We start from the raw sequence: 21,325 nt of genomic DNA, 5'->3' as shown, positions 1-21,325 counted from the left end.
TGGGCAAAAAGGTCTCTTGTCATTTTTCTCTAAAATTGATTGTTGTCGAGTTACATGCGATTAAAAATTTGAAAAATGCGAAAAGGCCATTTTCAAAGCTTAATAACTCGATTAAAAGTATTATTATGAATTTCAATAAGTGACCAAATCAAGTTTCAAACCCCTTCTTCAAGGTCCCAAAGAGATTTTTGTCATTATTTTACTACAAAGCTGTTATTTTTAGTTATTAACAATTAGCGCTATAGTCCAACTGTATCGTCGCCCCCGTTAGCGAAACTATTTCGATTAGATGTTTTTGCACAAACTTACTCAAAAAGAGTCCTTATAACAAACACATCCACAGGGTGCCGGGCGGTGCCGTTGTCAAAAAATTGTTTTAACAATTCTTATTAAACAAATTCACAAAAATAATTTTTTCATTACGAACGATTTTTTTTTAGATAATTTGGGTTATTCTTAGCAAAAAACATATCTTGCAAAAATGCGGAAATGACCATATAACTCGACAACAATCAATTTTAGAGAAAAATCACAAGAGACCTTTTTTGCCTAGAATAACTCAAATTATTATTAATTTGGGTTTAATTAAATTATTAATAAAAAATTATTTTTGTGAATTTGTTTAACAAAAATTGTTTAAACAATTTTTAGACCACGGCACCGCCCGGAACCCTGTTGATGTGTTATAAGGACCTCTTTTTGAGTAAGTTTGTGCAAAAAAATCTAATTTCGCTAACGGGGGCGACGATACAGTTGTTGGACTATAGCGGTAATTGTTAATAGTTAAAAATAACAGCTTTGTAATAAAATAATGACAAAAATCTCTTCAGGACCTTGAAGAAGTTGTTTGAAACTTGATTTGGTCACTTATTGAAATTCATAATAATAATTTTTAATCGAGTTATTAAGCATTGATTTTTCGCAATTTTAGAGAAAAATGACAAGAAACCTTTTTTGCTCAGAATTACCCAAATTATCTAAAAAAAATATTGCTCGAATGAAAAAATATTTTTGTGAATTTGTTTAAAAAAGATTGTTTAAACAATTTTTCGACCACGGCACCGCCTGGCACCCTGTGGATATGTTATAAGAACCTCTCTTTGAGTAAATTTGTGCAAAAAATCGAATCGGAATAATTTCGCTAGCGAGGGCGACGATACTGACCGGTCTAAATACTCGGTATCAAATTCAAAGAAATACCTACATAAACAACAAGGGGAAAACGACCCGTATCTGTCAACATCCGAAAAATATTTTTTTCGAATGAACCGAACGCAGAAGTAACGTGTCTTATACGCTACGTTACGTGTCTTATACGCACAATATGAATTGTTCAATTTAAAAACCATTAAATTATATTTTTCGCAAACGAAACGCTACGTGACGAAAACGCGACGTGCATTATAATATGAGGAGACCTTTACCACCGAGCCACAGAGGGGGGTTTTTGAGTTTTTGAATTCGTCGATTTGTAAGCTCCCAGATCCCCTATACTTACCACGACTAGTCACCATTTCAACTACATTTTTAAAAATTCGTGTAAAATACCAGCTTTTCGAATATGTAAAAAGATTTTTCCACCTACCACTACCGAAAGTATACTTTTCCTGACCTGATTGTAGGGTGAAAAGTCGTGCTTTTCCTCGCTAGGGTGTAAAACGAAAAGTGACGTCATTGTATGCCATTGATGAAATAACTTATTGACGCCCTATACAATATTCTATTATCTATTACGTAAGTATCTATACATTTTAACGTTTATTTCTAGAACACCTTGTATTTTGCAGACTGGTAAAAAACAGTAAATTGTTATTTTTTTGACGTATATTTGACAGTTGTTCTTGTATAGGGTATAAACATCTATTTAATGCCCTTGATACATAAATAACTATTATGTGCACATTTGTACTAAAGTAAGTTAGGTTCAATCGAACTATTTTTCATCGCAGAATATGTGATTTAATTTACGATATGCCTTTTTTTATACCCTCTATAAGGTTTAAATGAAAAACGTTGTCATTGTGGTAATTTGGATTTTAGCTTTTAAACAGTGTTCGCAATCCGTTATTTGAAAACCATGTTTGTGTCAAAATAATTTTGAAATGTGTCGGTAAAAAGTTCCACACTATGACATAATAAATTGTGATAAGTCAGATTAATAGCGTTACACATACAGGGCTTAATTAACTAAATTAAACCACATGGCGTTTGCCATATTGGTGTTTACTTCTTTATGAAAATCATTGTAGGCGAGCGGGAAATACCCCTAAAATGACCAGGTACTGACCACGGAGAGGTGAATGGCTAATTTTATTCATACTTTATATTTTTGAAGGTGCTGAAAACGAAAATGAGGTTTATTTTGAATTTTATGTGGGGGAACATTGTCAAAATCGCAATTTTAACCTAAAAATAAAAAAAAATAAATCACGTTTTCTTGCGTTTACCTCGCTACAACTCTGTTCCGGTTTAATATTTTTTTCTGAAATTTTTACAGTATATATTTATCACCTTTCTTAAGAAAATGGTACTTACTTCAAGCTTTCAGTTTTATTCTAATAAAAGTTATGAATTGTTTAAAGTGGAAGGTGCAGATTTCTGAATTGCAAAGTTTAATCGCAAAAGTTGAGCGACGAAGTTTGAAATTTAGCTTTTTAATCACATGTATGTTAAAGTATTGAGTACAAACAAGTTTTTTAGAAAGTTTTAGAACAAAATTTTTTATAGAACAAAAAATAGTGCAACTTTTATTATCGGCATTAGAAATCCCCAATATAACGGTTATTTTTCTAGATACTGACAATGGGTGGTGAATGGCTAATTTTGGTTTTAGATTATGTTTTTGACGGCGCTGAAAACGAAAATGAAATTTACTTTAAATTTTAGGTGGGGGAATATTATCAAAATCGAAATTTTAACATACAAATAGAAAAAAGTGAAATCACGATTTTTTGCGTTTAACTCGCTACAACTCGGGTCGATTTTAATATTTTTTTCTACGGTTTGTACACTATATGTTGCTCACTTTTTTGAAGACAACGATATCTATTTTAAGATTTTAATCTTATTCTAGTAAAAGTTATGAATTTTTTAAAGTACAAGGTGCAGATTCGTGAATTGCAAAGTTTCATCGCAAAAGTTGAGAGGCAAAATTAAAAATTTATCTTATTAATCACGTTTATGTTAAAACATAGAGTACAAAGAAGTTTTCTGGAAAGTTTTAGTTGCAAATGTTTATTAAAAAAAATGGCGTAACTTTTAATATAGACGTTAGACATTCCCAAAATATCACTTATTTTTCGAGATACTGACCATGGGGGTGACTGGCAAATTTTGGCCTTAGTGGTTTATTTTAAATTTTATGTGAGGAAACATTGTCAAAATCGCAATTTTAACCTAAAAATGAAAAAAAGTGAAGCCACGAATTTTTACGTTTAACTTACTACAACTTTGTTTCATTTTAATATTTTTTTCTAAAATTTCTACAGCATATATTTCTCACCTTTGTAAAGACTATGAAAGCAACTGTATTCTTTCAGTCTTTTTTTTTATAAAAGTTATGAATTTTAAAAAATAAAAGGTACAGATTCGTGAATTGCAGAGTTAAATCGCAAAAATTAAGTGACAAAATTTAAAGTTTATCTATTTGATTTCATTCATGTTAAACCATAGAGTTTAAAGAAGTTTTATGGGGAGTTTTAGGTCTAGATGTGTTATAGAAAAAATATGGTGCAACTTTTAATTTTAAGAAAAACGTGGTTTGACTTTTTTTTATTTTTAGAGCAAAATTGCGATTTTGACAATGTTCTCCCACCTAAAATTCAAAATAAACTTGATTTTCGTTTTCAGCACCATCAAAAACATAAAGTAAGACCAAAATTAGCCATTCACGACCAATGATCAGTATCTCGAAAAATTTGCGTCATTTTGGGGATTTATAACGTAAATGTTAAACGCTGCACGATTTGTTTTTTATAAAACATTTTGACCCAAAACTTTCCAGAAAACTTCTTCGAACTCATGTTTTATTTTTGAATTTGATTTAAAATCTACATTTCAAATTTTGTCAGTCAAATTTTGCGATTAAACTTTGCATTTCACGAATCTGCACCTTGTACTTTAAAATATTCATAACTTTTACTAGAATAAGACTAAAAGCCTAAAGCAGAAACCATTGTCTTCAGAAATGTGAGCGATATATAGTATACACAGTTTAGAAAACAGTATTAAATCGGACCAGAGTTGTAACGAGCTAAACGCAAAAAAACGTGATTTCATTTTTTTTATTTTTAGGTTACAATTGCAATTTTGACAATATTCCCCCACCTAAAATTTAAAATAAATTTCATTTTCGTTTTTGTCACGGCCAAAAACATAATCTAAGATAAAAATTAGCCATTCACCACCCATGGTCAGCATCTCGAAATATAAGCGTTATATTGGGGATTTCTAACGTCGACATTTAAAGTTGCACTATTTTTTTTTTCTATAAAACATTTTGATCCTAAAACTTACCAGAAAACTTCCTTGTACTCTCTACTTTAACACAAACGTAATTAGGAAGCTAAATTTTATACTTCATCACACAACTTTTGCGATTAAACTTTGCAATGCACAAATCCCCATCGTTTCCTTTGAAAAATTCATAACCTTTACCAGAATAATAATAAAAGCTTGAAACAGGTACTGTTGTCTTCAGAGATGTTAGAGCTATATACTGTAAAAATTTCAGAAAAAAATATTAAAATGGAACAGAGTTGTAGCGAGTAAACGCAAAAAAACGTGATTTAATTTTTTTTTATTTTTAGGTTAAAATTGCGATTTTGACAATGTTCCCCTACATAAAATTCAAAATAAACTTTATTTTCGTTTTCAGCACCCTCGAAAATATAAACTATGAATAAAATTAGCCATTCACCCCTCCGTGGTCGGTATCTCGAAAACTAAGCGCTTTACATGGAAAAAATAATCTTATAATTTAAAAATCAAAAGTTTTTATAAAACTGCAATCAATAGAAAACATATAAGTATAACTGGTTTATTTATCCATAGGGCATTGGAAACAATTTGAATAATTTGATTTAAACCAATACGACCACAACCAAAATGATAGATACATTAAAAAGGCTCTTAAAAGAAAATAAAAAAACAATAAATATGTAAGAACATTAGAAGAGCCACTTGTAAACAAAAACAATAATACATTAAAGACTAAAAACAATAAATCGGAAACGTAGAGCAAAGAATAAAATCCAGTGCCACATTGCGAAAGAAAAAGAGAACATTTTATGAAAATAAGTTGGTAGATAGAACACAACTAAATAATCAAATTAGAAATTTATATCAAAGCATTAAAAATAAAAAGAGGAATATAAACCGCAGTGTACTGATTACAAAGATAAAGAAGGAAAATGATATTTGATGACCAAGAAATGAATTTGGACCAAGAGATGAATTTTTGATGGATTGTCAAAAAGGGGGATACAAATAATGACAATGAAAAAAGCACGTAGGTATAAGGAAAATAAAGAATACATAGACTTAACAATGAATACGCAAAGCTACTATACGGAAGATCTAGTTCCATTTCTAAATAAAGTTGAAATTATTATTAAGAATCTGAAAAACAAATGCCTTGAAGTCATTTTATGACACCGGAAATGTTAAAATATGGAGGAGCGCAGCTTACAGAAAAAATACACAAACTACTAAAAGCATACCTAATTATGGAAAAAGGAATGGGATAGAAGCAAGCAGTAATAATAAGAATGATAAAAAAACTTATCTAAACTTAGATAGATAATAAAGTGAAAGTAAATAATAAACTAAGAGAAAAATTTGAAGTGAGAAAAAGAATACAAGGTGATCTTGTATTCGACGAATCTAAAAAGCAACAAATAATGTCCTGGCAGTGATTCTATAACAGCGGAAATGTAAAATATGGAGGCGCATAGCAAACAGACAAAACACAAGAACAAAAGAAAGAACTACCAAGGGGAGGGAAGCAAATAATAGTTCTATGTTCTCTTTATAAAAATAAGGAGATAAAGCGGAATGTCAGAAATACGAGTGCAGGGATGTGGCTATATTAAATGAAGTATATAAGATATTAGAAATCCCCATCAAAAACAAGTTAACAATAATACCGGGTGTCCACTTATATTTTCCCCCATTTTAACTGCCTATAACTTCTAAACGGTTCAAGATAGAAATATGCGGTTTTTGCTGAAATGTTTTATTTTAGTAAAAGTTTTGTCTGAATTGATTGAATTTTTTATATCGTTTTCAAATACGAAAAAAAGGCGGATTTTTGAAAAAAAAGTTGTTGACTTTTTTTTAATGGAACACCCAGTATATTTTTTTGTAAATTTAAAGAAAGGTCATTCGCCTATCCACCGATATAAAGTTTTTCAAAAGCGGTTGTCAAATCAGTGAGTAATTAATTTTTAAAATGAGAGGTGCAACGTGGATATCACATACCTAAATAACATTATAAGCAAATTGATATTATGTTATGTGATTTCCACATTGCATCTCTCATTTTATATTTGATAACCGATTTTAAAAAATTCTATATCGCTGGATAGGTAAATAACTTTTTTTTCAAGTTACGAAAAAATATACTGGGTGTTTTAATAAAAAAAGTAAACAACGTTTTTTTTTTCAAAAATCCACCATTTTGTATTTAAAAGCGATATAAAAAATGGTCATTTACCTAAAAACTTGAAAAAACGTTCATTTACCTATCCGGCGATATAAATTTTTTTAAAATCGCTTGTCAAATGACTGAGCAATTCATTTTTAAAATTAGAGATGCAATGTGGAAATCACATAACATATTATACAGGGTGTCCAGAAACTCTACCGACAAACGAAGACAGGAGATTCCTCAGGTAAATTTAAGATAATTTAACCCAATTCACTTAGTCCGAAAATGCTTCTTAAGGGAGCTAGAGCTCTTTGAAGATGGCGTCTTGTAATTAGTTTTTCTTAAATACCTCCAGAACGCTTCTATTTAGAAAAACAAAAATTGGCACGCGTATTTATCTTCAAGACATAAATCTAATCCATACATTGCAAATTTCTAGTACCGATCATAGGCGTCCGTTTTGGGTAGGGCAACGGTTATTTTATCGCATAACTTTTTTATCTTTAACTTTTATGCATTTCTGACACTGAATTATTAAATTGTGAAGTATTCTAGTACTAAAAGGTACTCTTGTTTTAAATCGGTAGGACACACCATTTTCTAGAAAAATCGATTTGAAAATTTTTCACTTTCCGAATTACAAAAAAAAAATTTAAAAAAAAAACTGTTTAGAAAGACGAAAACTGGTACATTTATTTATATTCCAGAGATAAATCGATTTCATTAATTGCGAATTTCTAGTACTGGTCATAGGCGTCCGTTTTGGGTAGGTCAACAGTTATTTTATAGCATAATGTTTTTGCCTTGAATTTTCGAGCATTTTTGACATTAGATTATTAAATTATGAGGTATTCGAGTACTAAAAGTTACTCTTACTTTATGTTGGTAAAATACTTCGTTTTTTGTTGAAAAGTTCTCTCAATTTTTTTTTTCAAATTCCAAAAACGAAAAACTTTCAAATCGATTTTTCTAGAAAACGGTGCATCCTACCGACTTAAAGCAAGAGTACCTTTTAGTACTAGAATACCTCACAATTTAATAATCCGGTGTCAAAAATGCATAAAAGTTAAGGACAAAAAAGTTATACGATAAAATACCCGTTGCTCTACCCAAAACGGACGCCTATGACCGGTACTAGAAATTTGCAATCGATGGAATCGATTCATCTCTGAAAAGTAAATATGCATACCAATTTTCGTTTTTCTAAATAGAAGCCTTCTGGAGGTATTTAAGAAAAACTAATTTCATGACGCCATCTTCAAAGAGCTCTAGCTCCCTTCAGAAGCATTTTCGCACTAGGTGAATTGGGTTAAATTGTCTTAAAATTATCTGAGGAATCTCCTGTCTTCGTTTGTCGGTAGAGTTTCTGGACACCCTGTATAATATCAATTTGCTTAGTTATGTTATTTAGGTATGTGATATCCATGTTGCACATCTCATTTTAAATTGATGTTGATTCATCTCTGAAAAGTAAATATGCATACCAATTTTCGTTTTTCTAAATAGAAGCCTTCTGGAGGTATTTAAGAAAAACTAATTTCATGACGCCATCTTCAAAGAGCTCTAGCTCCCTTCAGAAGCATTTTCGCACTAGGTGAATTGGGTTAAATTGTCTTAAAATTATCTGAGGAATCTCCTGTCTTCGTTTGTCGGTAGAGTTTCTGGACACCCTGTATAATATCAATTTGCTTAGTTATGTTATTTAGGTATGTGATATCCATGTTGCACATCTCATTTTAAAAATTAATTACTCAGTTATTTGACAACCTATTTTGAAAAACTGTATATCGCTGAATAGATGAATGACCTTTCTTTTAATTTACAAAAAAAATATACTGGGTGTTCCATTAAAAAAAAGTCAACAACGTTTTTTTCAAAAATCCGCCATTTTTCTTTTCGTATTTGAAAGCGATATAAAAAATTCAATCCATTCAGACAAAACTTTTACTAAAATAAAACATTTCAGCGAAAACCGCATATTTCTATCTTGAGCCGTTTAGAAGTTATAGGCAGTTAAAATGGGGGAAAATATAAGTGGACAGTGTGGACACCCGGTATTATATGGCATAGGAGATTACCATTGTGTCTTTAGAAAAGTGTGAAGTAGGCACTATAGACATCTTTACTTTAAGGGAAATATAACCTGATAGTCATGAATATAATAAACCGATAATGGCACTCTTCATAGATTTTAAGCAAGATTTTGATAGCATAAAAAGAAAACAAATATACACTCACCGGCACAAAATTCCGCCACCCAAAATTTTTGAATAAGTTTGACAATTTATAACTTTATTATTTGTACTCCCATTTTGAAGATTCTTACATCAGTTTATAGGTACATAATTTGGTGTCGTTTGTTATTATTTCGGTAACAAATTTTTTTTACTAAGATGGTATTATACGGGAGTGAATAGAAGCTTTGTATTTTCTCCCAACTTTTAAAAATTCTGTAAAGAAATTGGAGGGCTGATTTTGTCAAATACTCTTTTTTATTATTCTGGAAATATTCCTAGTATTTTGCTTTTTGAATTATCCGAATATCTCTTTTCTTGTAAGAGCTGTACAATATTTATAAATAAAAATACGGATTGACTCATAATCATAATAAATATCTTAAATAAAGGTTATATTGATAAGATTAGAATGGCCCGCATGCAGACCAGATCTATTGTTTTGTTTTGCTGTTAATTTTGTTTCGTGTTGTTAATTTTAGTGCGTTTGATATTTTTAATTATTTTATTTACGGATCTAAGAAGAAAAGAGATATTCGGATAATTCAAAAAACAAAATCTTAGGATAATAAAAAAAATTCCATATATTATCCAGGATAATAAAAAAAGGGTATGTAACACAATCAGCCCTCCAATTGTCCCACATAATTTTTTAAAATTAGGAAAAAATACAACGCTTCGATTCACCCCCGTATACCATTTAAGCAAAAAATTTTTGTTACCAAAATAATAATAAACGGCATGAAAACATGTACCTACAAACTAATGCAAGAATCTTGAAAATGGTAAAAATAATAAAGTTATAAATTGTCAAACTTAATCAAAAACTTTGGGTGACGAAATCTTGTACCGGTAAGTGTATAAAGCATTAAAGATCTAGAAATTTTACGAAAAATAATAAGAATAATAAAGTGACTTACAAAAACAGAAAAAGAGTGAAGATAAATAATAAACTAACAAAAATTTGAATTGAGAGAAGGACTACGACAAGGAGATCCATTGTCATAATTATTGTTATTTAATATAGTATTGGAAATGGTAATAGAAGAGGCTAATACAGTCAAGGTCACATATTATATCATAAAAATATCAATGTTTGACTTTTGCGTGTGATGCAGTAATTTTGTCCAGAAGCAAGAAAGAAATAAAAATGTTATTGGAACCACTACAAAAATTAGCTTGAGAAAAGGGACTATATATATATAAACGAAAGAAAAATTAAGTATGTACATGGAAAAATACTTCTAGGAATATTTGGCGAAAAATGATAAACAATCAGTGGAAAAGAAGCACAAACAAAGAGTAAGAAGAATTATAGAAGTAGCCTAATATAATTGAAGTAGAAAGAACTCAAAGACATAGATGGTTAGGGCATGTTCAAAGAATGAATTAGGTATCTTTGTATGTCACTAATAACCGTAAGGGTTAATGTGACAAATTTGTGAAAAAATATTTCAATAATTATTATAAAATTATTACACTCATTTTTTTTCCAGTATGGAGCATATTTAAGGAAATAATTAAAAATATATTATAAAAACACAACACTTTATTAATTTTTACACAGTTCTCATAAAACTAATATCACACTTTTTTAAACAAAATGAATATTACCTTAAAAATATCCCTTCAAACCAAATTTATGTTTGCTTTACCTCACTTTCTTTTTTTGTACTATCCTTGGAACTCTCTTTTCTTACAGAATCGCTAATTGTCTCATAAAACTTATTAGACAATATCTTGTACTGTATATACATATTTTTTTTCATCTTCTTTGGAATAACACGTAACGTTGTGATGGTATTACCGACGAAGAACACTAGGAAGATAATAGCAAGTGCGCCACTTTCCCAAGAAGCCTGTGGATGTTGGCTCAAGCCATACAGAACAACAGCATTGACCAGTTGGAAGATATATGCAATAAACAAAAACGGCAATAGGAATGTTAGTCCTCTCCACATCCAAGAATGGAAACCTTCCACTGTGATATCCATGTTTTCCATTTCACCAAGAGATTTTAGTCTGTAGAGAACTCCACGTTGGTATCTAAACTGCAGGTACTGTGTAAAAGTACTGTAAATGGTATAACGGATGAAGTACACTCTAAACAACTCCCACGGTTCATTGTCAGGCCATGTAAGTAACAAACCAGAACTAACTATTGATAGGATGTGATGAACCCTCCACCAACCTTTGATTCTTGATCCATTCACTTTGAGGATGCTTTCTCTAATTGAAATCGTACAATAGTACCAAGCTAAGAAGCCAGCGAATATCTTGTCCAAAAATCTATAGTTGTAATGGCTTAAAGTAATACATAACACGAAAGCTATGAAGTGACAAACAAGTTTAAATTTTTCGTAGTCTTCTTTGTATTGAAACTTTCTTTCTTTGTTTAGAAATGACACATCTATTCTACCTAAGATAAATTTTAGCATGTATCTGTCACTTTTTCTTGGCAAGTTTTGTTCAATATCTTGCAGACTGGCTTCTCGTTCTGCGAACATTTCATGCAGTTCTTTGGTTTTTGGATCTTCTGGAACATCTTTCAACGACTGGCTTAGTTTTTGCATTCGGTATCTTTGGTGTATGATATGTTTTTTACAATTATCTTGTAGTGCTTGTACTTCTTTAATTTTCTTTAAATACACTTCGTTGAGAGCATCTAACTTTTTGTAATCTTCTGCCAGTTCGTCCCATTCTTCTTGCACTTCTTTTACAGTATTTGCCATATTGCACTACTTGTATTATCACTTGGCTATCGATCACTTGGAATTGAATTCACTGAACTGACTGAGGTAAATAAATTGGAAAAGATAAGATATGAACTGATCACGAAATAATCAGGTAGACTTAATACTTTGACCTTACAAAATACACAAGAATTATTTTACTATATTTTTAGGCCAGTCTTTCGATCAAGAACAATCATAAATAATGTCGACACTATAAATAAATTTTAAATATGATTTTGTGCAATTTTCAGAAGAATAAACAACGGTTTGAAGTTCGTATTTATTTTTTTCTATAGGTTACATTGGATTTTTCGGAAATACCATTTATAGGGGAGTGCAATTAGAACGAAAATATGCATTGTTTCGGAAAAATTCAAACAAGCTTATATTTTTCTAAAACTTTTTTGTTAGTTGATATACATGTTAAAGTAAAATGTTCTACTCGCAGATTTGGCGGCTAATTGTTTATTAATTGTTTAAACAATAACAATTGTTTTGTATAAATAATTTTAAAAATATCGTTGAATTCATCATTTTACTTTGATCAAATATGTTTCTATTTTGTTTTTGATTATGCTGAATCCGAATATGGCATTAAAATTCCTATACAGAAGCTCTTATACAGTATGTCTGCGTAGCTAGGAACCACATGCAAAACTTTTTTATTATCAATTTTACGAAAAAAAAAAATATTCTTCATAAAATGCTCTGGATAGTCAAAAATTTAAAGCTCAACTGTCATATATCAAATTTTATCAATTTTATAAGAGTTATGTCAAAAATATTAATTTCGTTAAAGAGTAAAGTACCTTCATATTCCAGAATATCAAAAAATGCTATTACGAAAAGTTGTTTGAAATTAAAAATTATGTTTTAATATGCAATAACATCATTCTAATCGAAAATTTTTTTTTAATTTTTTCTCAAATTACGGATACCCATCATCACTTTATTTTAATTATGATAACTAGTTTATTATCAATTTTACGAAAAAAAGTTATTCTTCATAAAATGCTCTACCTGGTCTAAAATCTAAGATACAACTAACAGATATCAAACTTTTGCAATTTTATAAGAGGTATGTAAAAAATATGAATTTTACTTAAGAGTTAAGTGCCATTATTATTCACAATATTTTAATTAGAAGGATGTAATTGAACACTGAAACAACAACTTTTCTTAATAACAATTTTCGATATTGTGAAATATAAAGGTACTTTACTCCTAAGTGAAATTCATATTTTTTGACATACCTCGTATAAAGTTAATAAAATTTGACATTTGATGGTTGCATCTTAGATTATATATATATACAGATAATAAAAAAGTTATCAATAGGTTTCAAGTTACGCAGACATACTGTATAAAAGAGTTAAAAAAATTTTTTTGTTGAACATTTATTATTGTTGAAGCTTATTATTAAATGTATTTTAAGTAAGTTTTATAGAAAAAAGTTTTGATCACTTTGTATACACATTTTTTTACCTGGTAATTTTCGGTTTTTTTATTACATTTTTGTTATCTTTCTTAATTTTCTCAAAAAGAAATTGTTTATTTCATTTCTAAAGTAAAATAATTTAGTGCATTTTAAAGATTACATCCTAAGATTTAAAAAAGCACCTATAAAGCTGTAATAAATCTGTTCAAACTTGAGTAATAGTCTTAAAGTGGTGGTAATTCTCTAAAGCTACGAAGTTTTCAAAAATTACATTTTTGAGACGTCGTATCATTTGAATTAAATTTTTGAAATTTTTTTTTAGAGAAACATCGTTTAGTAAGATGTGTGAAAGGTAAGCTTTTTTATAAGAAACATTGTATTAGTGATACATTTTTAAATAATTTTTAAATCAAAATCATGTAAGTCTCATTTTCCGCCCACACCATACTTATGCCCATATATTTTATTTCTTTTTATTACAACCATAAGATAGCTAAATTATTCTTCTTTCATGATCAATTTATAAAATTTCATTTGATCCATTAGTTAAAAAATTACATTAAAATAACTCAACCGTGCACTTCGCCGTACGCTAGTTTACAATTTTCGCCAATGTTTGTGCGAAGGGTGGGTCTAGGACGTTTCATCGCCGCCAGTTCATCGCCGCCGTTTCGATGCCGCCAGTTCATCGCATCGCCGGCCGATTCATCGCCAGTAAGTTAATCGCTATCTGATATATTTCCGAATTTTCGACAGTTACATTTATTATTTGATGATCATCGTTTGTGGTTGCTTTCTTTAGTCACTACGCAGCATGCGAACCATTCACACATACCGACGCGACCCTCTCCGAGAGACCTAAACGAACACATTTTCGTTGCAAAAATAAAATTACCGTTTGTTTTATTATATCCATTTTTAATTAAATTCCGCAACTCACCCATCGGAATATTGGTGACCCTCGCGAGTATTTTAAACCGCCGCGAAAATTTAAAAAAGAGTTAGTGTTAATAATATTACATTTTTGCCGGTTTTTTTAAATACAGTGAATATCGAAAATGACGGACGCTAACACCAGTGCCAATACCAGTGCCTCAGTGGATCGGATTTCAGTTAAAATCCCACCTTTCTGGCCCAACGATCCTGAAATATGGTTCCTGCAAGTAGAAAACCAATTTACATTGGCCAATATAACAAGTGACGCAACCAAATTCAACTATATAGTTGCCAATTTAGACACAGCCTACATATTAGAAGTTAGGGACATCATTGTTTCACCACCAGCCACAGAGAGGTATGAAAAATTAAAATCAGAATTAATTAAGAGACTTAGTGCATCACAGCAACAAAAGATTAAAAGACTACTCGAGCATGAAGAACTGGGCGATCGAAGACCTTCGCAGTTCTTACGACATTTACAGTCTTTAGCAGGCACAACGGTACCAGAAAATTTTGTAAGGTCTCTGTGGTTAGGTAGACTGCCAGCGTCTACACAGGCTATTTTAGCTACTCAAGCTAAAGCTAGTTTGGACGCAGTTGCCGAGCTAGCTGACACAATATCTGAAGCGATAGCTCCTAGGGCCCAAATTTCAGAAGCTTCTAACGCTCTTGAAAGTACCATAGAGAAATTGACAGCCGAATTAGCTGAAATGAAAATCCAGCTATCCAGCTTGTCAAATGCTCAAGCACAAGCTAACACATACCGTCGAAACCGCAACAACTCAAGAGGCAGACCTTATCCTAGAGTCAGGAGCTACAGCAGGGAACGTAATAGTGATATTTGTTGGTACCACTACCGTTTTGGTGACCAGGCTCAAAAGTGCTCTCCTCCGTGAAAGCACCAGGGAAACGTCGCGGGCAGTCGGTAGATGCGGCATCCGATCGAAGCCCAAAGTCTCGCCGCCTTTAGGCTACGGCTCCACGGGCGAGAAATTGACGCTAACAGTAGCAGTAAAATGAACTTAAGGTTCCGCGGAACGGAATAGGAGTAGCCGAACTGTACCGACTACAGGACTTGTGCGTAGTCGGTTCAGTTCGGCTATTCCCATTCCGTTCCGCGGAACCTTAAGTTCATTTTACTGCTACTGCTAGCGTCAACTTCTCGCCCGTGGAGCCGTAGCCTAACGTAACAGACTATGATACAAAAAAACAGCTTTTAGTCGACACCGGTGCCGATCTGTGCGTTTTCCCGCGGAAATATGTACGGGGTGCACGCGAAAAGACTTCATACGAACTATACGCGGCCAATGACACTAAAATCGCGACATACGGCTATGTGAACTTGACATTAAACATCGGACTACGGCGTGATTTTACGTGGCGATTCGTAGTGGCGGACATTTCAAAGCCCATTATCGGAGCCGATTTTCTTTCCCATTTCGCGCTCCTAGTGGACATTGCTAACCAGTGCTTAGTAGACAGTACGACAACCCTTCGAACAAAGGGACTCGTTAAAGAGTGTTTCGACGGCAGCATAAAGACTATTGCGGAAGCGTCGCGTTACCACGAACTGCTGCTACGATTTCCGGAAATCACGCGACCCGCCGGTATCGTGAAAGACATTCAACATCAAACGAAGCACCACATCGATACAACACCAGGTCCACCCGTTTTTTCGAAGCCTCGACGATTAGCACCTGACAAACTGCAATGGGCTAAAAAAGAGTTCGAAAATCTTCTACGGCTAGGCATCATAAGACCATCGAAAAGTAACTGGTCTACTCCACTGCACATGGTCCCGAAGAAAGGTGAGGAATGGAGACCCTGCGGAGATTATCGACGTCTCAACCAAAAAACAGTTCCAGATCGATATCCAATTCCGCACATCGAAGATTTCGGTCAGGCGCTAGCTGGTAAGACAATTTTCTCTACAATAGATTTAGTGAGAGCATACAACCAGATACCAGTAGCCACCGATGACATACCAAAAACCGCCGTTACCACACCATTTGGGCTGTACGAATACTTATATATGCCTTTTGGTTTACGAAACGCAGGACAGACATTCCAGCGTTTCATAGACGAGATTTTACGTGGTCTAGACTTCGCCTACGCCTACATCGATGACATTCTCATTGCATCAGAATCCGAAGAGCAGCATATGTCGCATTTAGAAGAGATTTTCAAAAGGCTCAAGCAGTTTGGCGTTGTGATAAATCCAGCGAAGTGTCAATTCGGCAAAAACGAGATTACCTTTTTGGGATACACAGTATCAGACGGAGGACTCACACCTCCACAAGAAAAAGTAGCAGCTGTATAGAATTTCACTCAGCCAAAAACAGTGAAAGACCTACGCAGATTTCTAGGTATGTTAAACTTCTACCGAAGGTTCATACCCAATGCAGCTGAGCTACAAGCACCACTACATGATGCCCTAAAAGGTAATGTCAAAGGAAAAGCACCAATCGAATGGACACCACAGCGAATCCAAGCCTTTGACGACTGCAAAAACAGTTTAGCTAACGCTGCTTTACTGAGCCACCCTGTAAACGATGTTGATATCTCCATCACTTGTGACGCTTCTGATTTTTGTGCGGGAGCTGTACTACAACAAAAAACGAATACAGGTATGAAACCTTTAGCTTTCTTTTCTAAGAAATTCTCACCTAGCGAAAAGAAATATAGTGCATACGACAGAGAACTATTAGCTATATATCTAGCCATAAAACACTTCAGACATATGATCGAAGGCAAGGACATAACGATATACACAGACCAGAAACCAATCACCTTCGCCTTTACTCAGAAGCTAGATAAATGTAGTCCTAGACAGTTTAGATATTTAGACTATATAGGACAGTTTTGCACTAACATTCAGCACATTTCTGGTTTAACAAATATTGTGGCAGACGCACTATCTCGAGTCGATAGCATCAAGAAAGATATCGACATCACTGACTTAGCTCTCGCACAAGAAACTGATCCAGAACTGCAAACTTTTTTAAGTGAGAAAACATCACTACAAATGAAGAAAATACGTTTTTCCGAGCAAAACGTGAGTTTGTACTGCGACATATCAACATCTACAGCCAGACCATTTATACCGAAACCACTTCGAATGGCAATTTTTCGCACCATGCATAACCTAGCACATCCCGGAATCAACAGTTCTGTGAAGATGATCACACAGCGATATGTTTGGCCATCCATTAAATCAGATGTGAGGAAATGGACTCGAGCGTGTCTACAGTGCCAAAAAGCGAAAATATCGCGCCACATTGTTTCACCTAGTGGAAGTTATTTACCACCTTCCAGCCGATTCGAACATGTCCACATAGACATTATAGTGATGCCGATTTCAGAAGGAAACAGATACTGTTTAACATGTGTCGATCGTTTCACACGTTGGCCAGAAGCTTTCCCGATGCCTAATCAAGAAGCAGACACAGTAGCCAGAACATTTTTTTCTGGTTGGATAGCTCGTTTCGGCACTCCCAAGCGCATCACAACAGATCAAGGCCGACAATTCGAATCGCATCTTTTCAAGTCATTATGCAAATTAACTGGAACTTCCCATTTAAGGACAACCGCCTATCATCCGCAAGCAAATGGTATGGTAGAAAGGTTTCATCGACAGTTAAAAGCAGCAATTCGATGTCATGAAAACATCCGATGGACCGAAAGCCTACCTTCAGTGTTACTGGGCATACGAGCAGCGTGGAGAGAAGATTTAGGTACTTCCGCCGCCGAACTCGTGTACGGAGAACCATTGTGTTTGCCAGGTGAACTATTGTTTTCGTCACAAAGAAACACCGACGACAATGCTCACATTTATTTAAAAACGCTTCGAAACCATTTCGAAAACCTCCGTCCTACGCATCATGGATCCAAAAGTACCTTCATTTTCAAAGACATGAAAACCACCTCTCACGTTTTCATCCGCCGTGATACAATCAAAAGCAGCTTAGAAAACCCATATCACGGTCCTTTTCCAGTTGTTAAGCGAGGTGACAAGACTTTTGTAGTCCGGGTAAACGGGAAGGAATCAACAATTTCCATAGACAGATTGAAACCTGCTTACGAACTTCACGACTCTACCCATCACGAAACAAAAGAAATGACCAGCAAAACAAACAACAACAGACCGAAGAGGAAAGCAAGATTTACTGGAACTTACCAAGAAAATGTTAGTTCAAAGTGAATCAAGTGATTTTTTTTTCTTTCTCCTTGTATAAACTTTGCATTATTTTTTTTTCCTATTTTCAATTTTCATTATATGTAATTTGTATATATTATATATTATCTATCGTTTTAGTCTCTCAGAAGGGGGTGTATAGCGATACGCTTTAATTACTATTTTTGCTAATTGTAATTTTAATATTTTTTCTCAAAAACAAAACAACGTTAGTCATTCAAACTGCATATTCAAATACGAAGGTTATGGCCTTACCCTGTGACATCTGTTGTTCGTCTATGCGGCAACAAACTGCACCCTCATTAATTAAGTATTTTATCAGACAGTTAATGTGTCAACAGCTAGCAATGCATTCGAAATTGTTTTTCTTAAAAACCGTAAAAGTAGACGCCAGACTTGATAGTGATTTATGTGATCATCTGGTCAGGGGAAAAGGAATACAAACATGATCATCGTTTGTGGTTGCTTTCTTTAGTCACTACGCAGCATGCGAACCATTCACACATACCGACGCGACCCTCTCCGAGAGACCTAAACGAACACATTTTCGTTGCAAAAATAAAATTACCGTTTGTTTTATTACATCCATTTTTAATTAAATTCCGCAACTCACCCATCGGAATATATTAATTAGGAATTCTAGGAAATGCGAGATATGACCATTCCCGTTGCCATACTTAATATTTTAATAGACTTTTAAACGTTTATAATATAAAATATATTATAATGATAATCTTTTAAATTTCACGGTTAAAACTTCCAACCAAGAGAAACTGTTTCTTAAATTCGAAAAGAACCCAAAATTTTTGTACAAAAATTTAGGGGAAGTAGAACAGTAAATACAATAATATATTTTATCTTTTTAATTGTCACAAGTTTTGAACGGAATTTAACGTCGTGTCGTGTCATCTCCCATAATACAAAATCAACTGACTAACTAACTGGAGATGCAACGGACGGCGATGAAACGGCCGGCGATGAAATGGACTGGCGATGAACCGGCGGCATCGAAACGGCGGCGATGAACCGGCGGCGATGAAACATCCCATTCCGCGAAGGGTGACTTCAGCGTTATAAATAAAAAATTATAGAAGCTATAGATTTAATTTTAGAAGTATCTTTATAGAGGGATTTTTTTGTAAAATTTTCTGAATTTTTCAACGGTCAAGTCAGTTTTTTTCTACAGTTTATATTTTCGGAGTTATTTAAAAAAACATATACCTTCGCAGTTCATTTGTTTAATAAAAATGAAGCACCCACTTCTCGAGTAGAACTTTTTGATATGTTGTTTATTAAACATATAGGGTAGATTTTTGATGTATTTGCTTCATGTTTTCTAGTATTTCATTATTTTGCGTAAATCCGCAGGGCTGTATGCACAGGTAGACCGCATATTCGGGGTAGACTGCATAATATTGTATAGTAGCACCACAGTTTCTGTACAACCATTAAACAAAATTTATACTCTTAAAACATTGCTTAGAGATAAATTAATAAATCTAACTTCGCTACCTCATCTTAGTGTAAAATATAAGTACAAAACAATAATTTTTTGATCACATAATATTAGAAAAATGCACATTAAATACAAAATTTAAGCAAAACAAATTTTAATGAATACATAAATTAATACAAATCTTCTTTTATAGTCAACTGGCCTATGACTAGAAGTCAAGGCCAACCGGTAATACATAAAAATGATATAAATTCAAATAATTTATGTGTGCATTAAAAAATTTCTAGGAAAACAACTTTATTTAGATTTTTTCTCTAGTAATGCTTCGAATCTGCAAATCAAACTTCATTTTTTCCCATGGCTATTGTTTTATATTTGCATAAAAGAAATAAAAAAGGTTAAAACATCATTTATAAAAAGAGAAATTATAAGGTACAACAAAGTAATAAACAAATTATTATTACAGTCGAAGGTGTAAGCCAGTAAACAAAAAACAAAAAAAAAACAACTGAAAAAATCTTATACATTATGTTTTCAAAGGTTCTAAAAGGTATATTATGAGGGAGAGCTGATGACAAATCCTTGAAGGATTTTGCTTTGTTTTTTTTAAGCAATTATGAAAGTGGAAAAAACATTTTTTGTCTGTAAAACGGTTTTTATATATTTTAGATAAAAATGGTTCAGATAAAAGTTGTAGACTCTAAAAAGTTCTTTAATTTGTTGGTTTCTAAATTAAAAAATATAAACAATTGATCCAGATAATTGCAAGAAAAGCTTATAATAATAATAGTCTCCTGTTTTATAACGCTCACGCGGTTTTGGGATTATAGCAGGGTAGTCTACTATCTCTAATGCCTACGGTATACTGTGATGAGCGCGCTAAGAACCTGCAAAATAACGCAAAAGATGGAAAACATATTATAAGATTGTGAGAAAAAAGAGATGAAACTTTAACTTTATAAATTGACATTACATTAAATAGTTTTCCACCTTTAGACGTCTGTAATAGGAGTATTTGATAAAATTCTCCTGTCAGAGTGACAGTTGTCATACTCCTGCGATACGTCTAAAGGTGGAAAACTATGTAATGTAATGTTACTTTATACGTTTTTATCAATAATTTCCACCTCTACTAGGTTCGTCTCTTTTTACTTCACAATGTATTATGTTTTCCATCTTTTGCGTTATGTTGCTGGTTATTAGTGCGCTCATCACTGTATAAGGAAGGTAACAGGGCCAGTGCTTCGCTTCAATTGCCTATTATTACACCTGGTTTTCCCGAAGGCACTCATTTTATTCAGGCTGAGTCGACCTGCAGCCTATAGAATTTTTAAACATGTCTAGAGATGTTCTCATAGAGAAACTAAAGAAAAACAAGAGCCCAGGTAAGGATGAAATAACAGCTGAAATGTTTAAATATGGAGGACCAGTACTAATTAAGCATCTGGAAAAGCTGATAAAAGTTTGGGAATAAGAACACATACCAAAAGAATGGACTGAAGCCACACTGTGTCCAATTCACAAAAAAGGCGACAAAAGTGTATGCCATAATTAACAGCTCTTCTAAACGTTGGATATAAAATACTTGCAGTACATATAAAAGACAAGATAATAACACAAAAGATAGATAATGACATAGGAGAATATCAATGTGGATTCAGAAGAGGACGCAGCACGGT

General features: G+C 32.9%; 2 protein-coding genes across 2 annotated transcripts; one reads left to right on the top strand and one right to left on the bottom strand.

Moving 5' to 3' along the window:
• Window positions 1-10,414: 10,414 nt before the first annotated feature.
• LOC114329279 (transmembrane protein 120 homolog) lies at window positions 10,415-11,691 on the bottom strand. Its single transcript, XM_028278322.2, has one exon. The coding sequence runs from the start codon at window positions 11,613-11,615 to the stop codon at window positions 10,524-10,526; it is 1,092 nt and encodes a 363-aa protein (XP_028134123.1). The 5' UTR covers window positions 11,616-11,691; the 3' UTR covers window positions 10,415-10,523.
• Window positions 11,692-14,114: 2,423 nt separating this feature from the next.
• On the top strand, window positions 14,115-14,688 carry LOC126891606 (uncharacterized). The gene is made up of 2 exons (XM_050660788.1): window positions 14,115-14,636; window positions 14,680-14,688. The coding sequence occupies exons 1-2, from the start codon at window positions 14,115-14,117 to the stop codon at window positions 14,686-14,688; spliced, it is 531 nt and encodes a 176-aa protein (XP_050516745.1).
• Window positions 14,689-21,325: the final 6,637 nt, after the last annotated feature.

This window comes from Diabrotica virgifera, chromosome 9, assembly GCF_917563875.1.
Source record: "Diabrotica virgifera virgifera chromosome 9, PGI_DIABVI_V3a".
Classification (NCBI taxonomy): domain Eukaryota; kingdom Metazoa; phylum Arthropoda; class Insecta; order Coleoptera; family Chrysomelidae; genus Diabrotica; species Diabrotica virgifera.
Note: the sequence above shows the minus strand (reverse complement) of the source record. Positions and strands in the feature narration are given on the sequence as shown.

Bases quoted from the DNA above. Each gene is read 5' to 3' on its own strand.
- LOC114329279 (XM_028278322.2), bottom strand. From the start codon at position 11,615: ATGGCAAATACTGTAAAAGAAGTGCAAGAAGAATGGGACGAACTGGCA.
- LOC126891606 (XM_050660788.1), top strand. From the start codon at position 14,115: ATGACGGACGCTAACACCAGTGCCAATACCAGTGCCTCAGTGGATCGG.